We start from the raw sequence: 10108 nt of genomic DNA on the forward strand, positions 1-10108 counted from the left end.
CAAGCCGGGATTTTCGTAAAATCTCGCGGGACGAGATTCTGTCTCTGGTCACGTGACCCCGTACGTCACGTCCGCTGATGTGTAAATGCTAAAAAAAAAAAAAAAGTGTTTCCATGACACTTTTGCAATGTACCCTTTTCAACTTAAGACCAAAACTGTGTGAAGTCTCTTCATTTGAAAGCATGGTAAGATTAGCACGCTAGCCAGCTAACGTGCTAATCCGCCTGCAGCTCTTTGAAGAAAACACTTCGGCCTCCGGGACGTTTTGCACCTGTTGTGGCTGCGGGGGGTTTGGCACTTGGCTCTTCCCTCTGCGCGGGGAAAATGTCGGAAAAACTAAAAAGGGACAATCGTTTCTCCAGCACACTCGCAGAAAGAAGTGCACGTTTGACAAAACACCGCCGGCGATGAGACAAAAAGCGCAGAGTGACGATTTAGCAACGCAGGACGGTGAGCGTTGAACATCTCTCGGCTTTGCTTGGAGGACTCTGTCCCCGTCCGTCCGGCCACCTCTGCGTCCTCCTCAACGATTGGTGAAATGGTTCCTCACGAGCAGAACCAACAGATTCTCACTTCCTGTCTGAGACAGACGGAGCAAAGAGGAGATTCCGGGGCTCAGACTCCTCAGAGGAACTCCCAGCAGTCGCTTAAAGCAAGTGTGTCAGATGCCGAATACCTGGTGAATCTGTTGGATGCTTGTGTGGAAATCAGTTTTCCCATTTGCAAACTGTTTGCCCTCATTTCTTTGTTCTCATCTGCCAGGTGACATCCAGAAGGCGGGAGCGACTTCCGTGTCGTCTGTCCTCTGACACTGTCTGCAACGGAAACACGTCTTATATTCTAATATTCTAAGGCTTTATGCAGAGGAACTTTCTCTCCCTCTCTCTCTTATAACTGGGCCAGTCGCTTACGTAACCGACGCCACTGGTTCCATGAATAAGTCACAAAGACGAGAGTCCCTGAGGACTTCTTTTGAAACAGGTCTAGACTGCAGCAGACAACTCGCTAAAGACTTTCCTGAAAGAGAGACGCACACGGAGAAGCTTGGGCTCGGCGACACGCTGCTGAGGATTTGGTGTGCACGTGCACGTGTGTGTGCGCGTCCATGGGACTGGGGGAAGAAATAGAAAAGGATCTCCATTATTCATGCCCTGCAGCCATGCAGCTGTTGAACAACGACTGGGAATTACAGTATGAAAGGAGCTGCAGTGGCGGTGGGGGACACTGAGGGGGCGGAGCCTGGGAGCTTTCACCGCGGGGAGGAGCCAGAGGCAGCACGAAGGCGTCGAGTCTTCTCGGGCGCTCTGGAAGGATTCCTGCCATCCACCTGCAGGAACCTGAACCTAATTTATGAGCTCATCAATCAGTTTTAGCACCGTCAGATTGACGACCAGGGACAATCTGGGGACTTGAAAGGTCCCAACTCACATCACACCATATCACATCCCATCCCATCACACCACCTCCACCAGTGTTTTCTATCAGCAGTCTGCCAGTGAACTCCCCAGAAATTAGAAAATTCCACTTTTGCAAAAGGAGAGCAACTCTGAAAATCAGCCCTTAGTGACCAAAGTTTCAAACTTTCTTTGTACTTAGAAATGGAATTGTGACTTCCAATACCTCACAGGTATGCAGCTATTGGCTCCTTTGAGACCGCTTTGCTCCCCCCCCCCCCCCCTCCTTCCAAACACATAGAAGGTCCAAGAAAGCATCAGTTTGAGCAGGACAGCTGATAACAGAGGGCTAAATTTGCTGTATTCTGGACACGACAGTGTTTGGGTGATTTGTCATGCAGGACTGGGCGACCCGCAGCCCAGGACAAAAGATAAGGGGGATCTGAAAATTTGTCAGTGTGGGACCTTTGATTCCTGGACGAGCTCTTTCACTCCTTAAAGAGTCAGTTTAAGCCCAGATTGGTCACACAAGAAGGTCTCACGCTGGGTTGAATCCCAGACGGTGCTCCTCAGTACAGACGGAGCTGTATCGAATGCATCCTAACTGGAACCTGAAGAGTGGAAGGAAAGAGGTGAGGGGGAGTAATGGTGGGGGGAGGACGAGGAGGGGAGGAGGTGGTGGCAGGAGGTTCCTCCTCTGCACTGAGAGCCCAGACCGCTGAGAGGATTTCCATACTGTGCATTACCGCCACACTCTGCCAGCGAACATTCACGCACATTTTCTAAATCGTTCATTATTCATCGCCTTTCCACGCCGCCAAAAAAACTCTGAGAGCTGAGCGGAAGCCCCGGTCCGACCCCCCCGGAGTGCAGCCTCGCTGGAACTTAAATGCAGAGCATCAAACGAGGGAGAGCAGCTCTCACAGCCGGCAGCTTAGAGATCCTCCAGGCCAGCACAAAGAGAATGGTGCTGAGTTTAGATGTCTTTTCATGCTGGATAGGCTGGGCTGGGCTGGGCTGGGCTACGCTATCGGGACATCCAGCCTCAAGAAACACTGCTTTGACTTCCAGGGTGAAGATCAGAGTGAAGTCCCAGACAAAGACACTATCAAGATTACAGAATATCGAGATCGAGACCAGACCAAGACTTTATATAGCAAAGAAAAATAACAACAAAACAGACAAAAATGACCAGTACTTTTTAAAATTCAAGTTTGCTTCTAAAACGAACAGCAACATCTCTTTTCAGCAAGTGTTTTGAACTGAATTTGAATTTTTTGAATTTTTCAAAAAAACAAAACAAAAAACTTTGTTTGATAAAAATAAAAAAACTAATTTCACTAGGAATAAGGGGGGCTTATTATGAGCCTGTTTTGTGACTCTTGTGACGCATTGTGTGTGACTCAGGGTGTCACACACAATGCGTAAAACGGCAGCAGCTGAATTATTTTCCATTATTATCCGCTCTGGACACCACTTGCACAGCGACATCGCACTTTTCAGCCATCAGCATCCGTCTGTCTCCGTCCGTGACCTTGAGGTGTCCCTCCTTCCCTCCCTCGCACCCTCCCTCCTCTGTTCCGTGCAGGTGGAGCAACAGGAGACAGGCCGGGACAAAATGCAGCCTGCCTGCCAGCCAAAATGTGAGCAATGCGACTGAACTTGCCCGTCAGGCTCACGGAGCACATTCCACCGTGTTTACACACAAACACGCGCGTCGTGGGCAGGTTGCACACAGCAGGTGGAAGAGCGACACTTCCAGGAGCGGACGTGGAAACGCCGACACTCTCGACCACAACACCCCCCCCCCCACATTTTTTCCACCCGGTGTGAAAAGAGAAGGGGGAAGGAAAAAAAACCCTGCGAAATTGCTCCGTCGACACCGTGTGTGGGACACTTGTCAAGCCGGTGCGCGCCACCAGACGTGCGCGCCCCCGCCGTCTTTCTACAACACTACAACCGATTCGATGCGCGATCTCTTTCAACCCCACACATCCAGACAACTTTCGAAACATCACACACTCGGACACACATACTCACACTCACACAGACACACACACAAACACGGCACCCGGATATCCAAGCGGGCCCTGTCAGGGCAGAACGTCCCGCAGATCTCACCTGCCGCTCCCTCCGCCAGATGAGGACGCACCGCCGCGGATCGTCCGGCCTCCGTCCACAAGCCTCCCAACATCGGTGTGAGCTCGGAATGTCGTACTGGTTGCACAAATCGTCTCTCCCCCTCCTCCGCCACCAGCCGCCTCTCACCGGAGAGCAGAACCCTCCTGGTCATCCCCCCACCCCGGTGCCGGGTGCTGGGAAGGGCGCCTCCGTGCGGCCGACGATGAGAGTGAGACGCAACAGGTGGATGGTGGAGGATGGTGGACACGTTGGGGGTGACGCCTGGAAAACAGCCCGGAAAAATAAGAAAATACAGAGAATAATAAATAAGTGGATGTGTAATAGTGATCATACCCATCATACCAAAAACCCATCAGTGATGTAATAAGTGATTAGGCTATCTTTGTTATTTGTAAACATAATAATAATAATAATAATAATAATAATAATAATAATAATAATAATAATAATAATAATAATGATAATAATAATAATAATAATAATAATAATAGTAATAATAATAATAATAATAATAATAATAATAATGAGCCCCAAAAAAGCCATCTAGTTATGATCTGTGATGAAGCACATTGAGTTGTCCTATGAAATGTACTATATAAATAAAGCTGCCTTTGCCTTATACACATTGGTCTTGGCCTTTACAAGCGACCAAGGAAGCAGAAATAAGGGTCGGTGACGTCATGGATGCGTTTGTCGTCAGGCTGGTTCCCCTACTTTATAAAAAATATTACAATATTACGTATTATTATATTAATTGAGAGCATTGTTGTGACTATTCGTATTGTTGATGTTGTTTTTAGAATTATTACAATATCCATCTTGAAATTTTATGATAAATATAATAAAGATAATCGAATATAGAAATAATAAACCCTCAGGTTTGTTATTCTTTTTCTGTCAAGTTGCCAGGGGTAATTCTGTTGATTATCACTCAAGTCTACGGTCAACGGGGTTGATAATTGTTACAACTCCAGTCAGGAGAGGGCGGTATTTCCCCAGTCAAAATCTGTCGGAAGTGAAGCCGAAGATACTCACTGTCAACAGTCCTATCTACAAAATAAAATTCTGTTCCACAAATATTAGACTTACGTCATACAGTTTAATTATAAACCATAATTAAAAATAATTACGTTATTTACAAAAAAACAAACAAACCAAAAAAACAAAAAACAAACAATCAACATCAGACTCGCCAAACCATTTTCATAACAACGGCACCCGGAACGCTCTTACTTTGAAAACCTTCACAGGAAGTTGGGGGTGATTTAAAGATGCCGTGACGGTGGGCTGTATCGCTGGATGCTCATTGTCCATCCTTTACGGAAATATATAAACAAAACGGAGAAATGAGGGGAAAGTTTTCTGTAAGACGACAACAGACCTTCTCAGCCTCCGTACCGACAGGTGAGCTATTTTTGTATATTTTATTTTATAGATATTTTTATATGTTTTTTTTTGTCAGCTCGGCTTTCTCATCCGCGTCATCCTTTATGGCTGTTCTTTCAACGACCGGTTACTGCAAATCAGGCAGTTTGGTTGTAATTAGAAGGATTGAAGTCCTGCCTGTTGAATTACAATAATCATGAAGGGAGTTATTAAAAAAAATATTGTTTAAAAAAAAAAAAACTAATAAAAAAAAAACAAAAACGTTCCCCTCTTCTGTGTTTTCTCCTCCAGACTTGTTGGTATCTGTCTGTCTATCATATTTTGAATCCAAAGAGACCACTCACTGCATCAGCAGCAGCGGGAGCCGGTGAGACCCCGTAGCCGTCGGACGGAGCCAGCCTCCCGCCATGGTCTCCCCGCGGCTGCCCGGCCAAGTGGTGGTCGGTGTGTCCGGGGCCAACTGGAGCTCCCCGGCGCTCGGCCGGCCGCTGTGTGTGAACGGGACGCCGTGGATCCTCCACCTGCTGGAGGAGTGTGTCGACAACCCCTGGGAGTACTGCAGCGTAATCCTGGGTCTGGTCTCCATGTGCTGCTTCCTGCTCTCCACCTTCCCGTGAGGACGACGCAGACGAGGGTTGCCAGGTGTCTGGTGTTGTTTGTCTGACTGTGCGCGTCATCTCTCGTCCCTTACGTGCAGGCAGGTGTTGGAGGCCTACCGGAACGGAAGAGTGGAGAAAGCCATGTCCTTTGGCTTCCTCTTCTTCATCTTCACCGGGGACCTGACCAACTTTGTGGGCTGCTACCTCACCAGGCAGCTGCCCATTCAGGTGAAGTGTCACACAACTGCGCCTACACAAGCATCTAAATCTCCCCCCCCAAAAAAAGGAAAAGAAAAGGAAAAAGTAAATTGGTAACAAGAGAAAATGCAGATATTCAAAAACGATCTAAACATTTGAAGCCAGTTGTTCTATAAAACATTACAGATCCACTTTTACTGTCACCACTGTCACAGACATTTACCACACCTGCCCAGTTTAGCTTATTTTCACGCTGGGGAAATTTTTCCATGTCCTGTCTTGCAACTTATGTGAATAAACAGCCTTTTAGAGTCCTAAGTGACCTCTGACAGTTCTGCGTCTCCACCCGTCGTTCCTCCACCAGGTGGTTGCAGGCGTCTTCTACCTCATCACAGACCTGGTCATCATCTCCCAGTTTCTCTACTACAAGATCAAGAACAGCTCCAGCAGAAGTAAGTGCAGGAACTGGTTGCTCCATCAGAACCTTCAGCAGAGTGTGCGACTGCATCGTGTCCATCTGGCTAAACTAACTAACCGTCACCTGTAAACTGCATAGAAAATGCAAAAAGTAAATTAGATCTTTGGCTTTGGCTGTCTGAAGCAGACAGCCAAAAACGACATCAGTGAGTTTCGAGGTTATGGACATTCAGTTTTGCATCCTGTTTGCTGAACAGAAAAATAGAATTATTAATTGATAATTAGGTCCGAGGATTAGACGGACTCTACAGTGAAGAAATGTTGGGCGGTGTAATGAATGTTGACGTTCAACAAACCCTGCCAGCCGCTGTTTGCATACGGACATTGAGTCAGTCAGTGCTACAGAGTTTACTCTGCACACACTGCACACTTACCAGATCGCTGTGTAAAGTTGCTCGGCAGCGTTGATTCAAGCAAACACTGTCGTTGTTGTGATTATTGTCTGCCCTTCCTCCAGCTCTTCCTCCTCCTTCTTCTCCGACTGTGTAACTTTAAGCGCCGTCGGTTTTCACGGCTGGAAAGCAGCAGTGCCTGGAGGAGCATGAGATAGAGGAACGGTTGTGTTTTGTCAAGACGGAAAAGCGGAATCGGCTTTGTTGGAGTCCAATTATGTTGAGTGGCACAGACACGTCAACCTGTGTGTCTGTGGGGTGGCCGCTGAGAAGGTGGCTGCTGTGGGTGGGAAGACTCCCAGCTTCAGCTTTCAGCAGAACTTCGGTTAGAAGGCAGCAAAGTTTAATGAAAGGGCGACTGTAATTAAGGACGTGTGAAGAGAAGTGAAGTGTTCTTGTGTGTGTGTGTGTGTGTGTGTGTGTGTGTGTGTGTGTGTGTGTCCTATAGAAAGCCCAGTGTTGAAGTGGCTGTGCTTCACGTGGTGCGGTGCCTCCACCATCGCTCTCCTCGCAGTCCCAAAACTCCTGCTGGGCAGCGGAGGCAGCTCTGCGGACTCCCAGGTATGGTGGACAAACCTGGATACCTTGATCACCTTCCTCTGCGTTGGTTTACTTGAAGACGCTGTCAGGTGAATTGACCTCACCGGCTGCCTTTAGACATATGTTGGTGTAAGATGGCAGCTAACTGGGGGCAAGACCCTTGATCCTTTTACAACCAAATTACTTTAATTGTACTGCAATTATCCGCTTTCATGTATGTGTATGTACTGATGGGCAGTAAATTAAGCTTTTACCAATATGCAAATCATAAGTCAACCCAAATATTTTACATTGGACCTTCTGATGAGATTTTACGTCTCTCCCCACCCAGAGTCCAACGACCTCCGAGTCCATGACGATGAGCGGCTACGTGCTGGGATACCTGGCGTCGGTCTTCTACCTCACCTCACGCTTCCCACAGATCTGTAAAAATGTCAGTGTCCAATGTTGTTGTTTTCTTGTGTATTGGTCGTCAGTTCGATTGTGTGTTCACTGTGTGTTCTATTCCAAGGAAAAATGAAGAGGTAGTGTGTGTGATTTCAGTGTTTTGAAAAAACGATGAATGAATTGTACAATATTCATCACTGCAGTGCAAAGACAATCAATACCTTTAAATAGATAATATTATCGTTGTTGTTGATGTTAAGAAATAAATACAGCTCCTGATATTTTCATGCCTTTAACACCTGAGCGCAGTGGATGAACCTTCAAATTCGCTACAGAAGGTTGAACCCTGCATTATTTACTAAGATTCCAGTTTTACATGTCAACTGCTCCCCCATGTGTCTCACATCACAAATGTTGTTCAGATTCAGTAGTTATTGTCATGTGTTTTTTTTAAATTATTATTATTATTTTTAAACTATATATTAGTTGTGGCGCAGTGGTTAGCCCTGCTGCCTCACAGCAAGGTCATAGGTTTGATTCTGGGCCTGGGACCTTTTTGTGTGGAGCTTGCATGTTCTCCCCGTGTCTGTGTGGGTTCTCTCCAGGTTCTCCGACTTCCTCCCACTGTCCAAAGACATGCATGTGAGCTGAATTGGAAACTCTGAATTGTTTGTATGCGTGTGTGAGTGCGAATGGTTGTTTGTCTCTATGTGGCCCCAGGGTGTCACCCTGCCTTCGCCCTATAACAGCTGGGAGAGGCTCCAGCAGACCCTGAGTTCAGGAAGAAGCGGGTATTGAACATGGATGGATGGATTACTCACTGCTGCAGAAGAGAAATATCGTCGTTTTTTGTGTCTTTTACTGCAGTTCCAGCGGCAGTCTACAGAGGGCGTCTCCTACACAATGTTCACCCTGGCCATGCTGGGCAATGGCGCGTACGGCCTGAGCGTCATCGTGGTCCTTCCTGCCCTGAAGGGCTCCAAACGAACCTTCATCATCAAACACCTGGCCTGGCTCATCAGCTGCATGGGAGTTTTCGTACTGGACGGTTTCGTATCCTTTGTTGCTGCCAGGTAATACCTGTTGAGTTGCAAAAGCAGATGGCGCTATATTTTATTTATTTATTTATTTTATTTTTATTTTAAACCAAGTTGTAGCTACCATCAACGGCAGCCCTGCTAGTGTTTTCTAGCGGGGGTAAGGAAAGATGGATGGGTGAGAAATCTCAGCAATCCCAGCATTGCAAGACTAAAACTACAGTGGGGCAATTTAAGCTTCTGAGTACCTGTTTGCCAACACATTTTACACCTCTGTATACAGTCTTATGTTGTGACATTGTCTGACAAGGTTAAAGGAAATATTTTATCATGAAGAAAAAAACTTAAAATTGAAACAAAATGTAAAAATCATGTAATTCAGAGTTGCCCAAAAGGATTAATTTTACTGCCGGGTTAATTAATGGAAGTATGAAGTGAGTCTGAAGTGAGCCTTGACTCGTGGTGCTCAGGTGACGGCCCAGTTCGTCATGTACAGGAAGAACTGCCCAGCCAAAAGCCGCACGCCGCTCCGCGTCAATGAGGTTGAACCTCTGCTGTGTGAAGAGGAGGATGAGGAAGAGGTGGAGCTGTCGGCCTTGCAGGACGCAAACAGGACGCTAGGACGGCGGGATGGACCACCTAGTGGGGATGGGACAGCTCAGTCCGGACAGACGGACGTGTTTTTAAAGAGACAGGAAGCTGAGATGTGACACCAGCAGGAAGTCTGTGACGACATCCTACTAACGGGTCAGTTGGTCGACTGCAGCCGATGGTTTGTAACAAGTGAACCAGTGACATGACTCTACATCCCCCTGTTACCCCTGTTCCTAAACTTAGCAGTGATTCAACTTTACATGTGGTTACACCAGCCCAGCCAACTCCATGCAGTAACACCCGACACCTGGGGCCTCTGCATTTATCTTTATTACCAGCCAACGTTGATCTCATGTAAAAACATCTTGAACCGTAACTGCCAGTGCCTACAGTGAAGCTAGACTCTCTTCAGGTAACCGAGGCAAATGTTTTGGAAAAGCTGTGTCAGTATATTTTCTGCTGTCTAATTTAATTTAATAATTAAATTAATTAATGTAATAAATGACATGCAATATTTATTTAAAGATAAAAGGGGGGAAAGGGGCAATAAAACCCAAATTGGAACAGTGTTGTTATTATTATTATTATTATTTTATTATTATTTTATTATTATTATTATTTATTTATTTTTTTTGAGAGATGGTGATGATACTGCTGCTGCTATAATAATAATAACAACAACAATAATAATAAAAATAATAGTTTTGTAAATTTGTTACAGATGAGAGTTAGTATAAAACAATGTTTCTATGCTAATAGTGTCCTGAAGAAAAAGAAAATCACATATTAATACGAACAACATTTTTTAGTAGTAATAGAATTTGTAAACTTAATCCTTAAATTTGGAATGACTCTTCAATGATAACATCTATCACTACGTCACACTGAATGGGGTGGTGGTGGTGTATTGAAGTGTGTCAACAGCTTTACGGTGCAGTCAAAGGATTACAACGAGCCTTTGT

General features: G+C 45.9%; 2 protein-coding genes and 1 long non-coding RNA gene across 6 annotated transcripts in view; 1 reads left to right on the plus strand and 2 right to left on the minus strand.

Annotated features, from left to right (window-relative positions):
• The window catches only part of veph1 (ventricular zone expressed PH domain-containing 1), a 48332-nt gene extending 44569 nt beyond the window's left edge, over positions 1-3763 (minus strand). The window contains exon 1 of one of the 3 annotated variants that reach the window (XM_076049752.1): positions 3516-3761. The gene's annotated coding sequence lies outside the window, so the exon portion shown is untranslated. Of the gene's footprint in view, positions 1-3515 lie in introns of all 3 variants that reach the window. The other 2 variants (XM_076049751.1, XM_076049753.1) reach the window with 2 other exon arrangements.
• Positions 3764-4801: 1038 nt separating this feature from the next.
• Positions 4802-9648, plus strand: LOC142904004 (lysosomal amino acid transporter 1 homolog). 2 transcript variants are annotated; one of them, XM_076049936.1, is made up of 8 exons: positions 4802-4940; positions 5256-5535; positions 5620-5749; positions 6084-6171; positions 7037-7149; positions 7460-7561; positions 8383-8568; positions 9023-9648. In XM_076049936.1, the coding sequence occupies exons 2-8, from the start codon at positions 5330-5332 to the stop codon at positions 9260-9262; spliced, it is 1065 nt and encodes a 354-aa protein (XP_075906051.1). In that variant the 5' UTR covers positions 4802-4940; positions 5256-5329; the 3' UTR covers positions 9263-9648. The 2 variants fall into 2 exon arrangements, with proteins under 2 accessions (XP_075906051.1, XP_075906052.1); XM_076049937.1 differs by lacking the exon at positions 4802-4940 and having other exon boundaries at positions 5219-5535.
• On the minus strand, positions 5147-8469 carry LOC142904005 (uncharacterized). Its single transcript, XR_012929305.1, has 3 exons — positions 8337-8469; positions 6571-6727; positions 5147-5783 (listed from the first exon to the last, which is right to left on the minus strand). It is a non-coding gene; the product is annotated as an uncharacterized LOC142904005 (long non-coding RNA).
• Positions 9649-10108: the final 460 nt, after the last annotated feature.

The sequence above is a fragment of the Nelusetta ayraudi genome, unplaced genomic scaffold (genome assembly GCF_046127955.1).
Source record: "Nelusetta ayraudi isolate G7.1 ecotype Tasmania unplaced genomic scaffold, CSIRO-AGI_Nayr_v1 ptg000120l, whole genome shotgun sequence".
NCBI classification, from domain to species: Eukaryota; Metazoa; Chordata; class Actinopteri; order Tetraodontiformes; family Monacanthidae; genus Nelusetta; species Nelusetta ayraudi.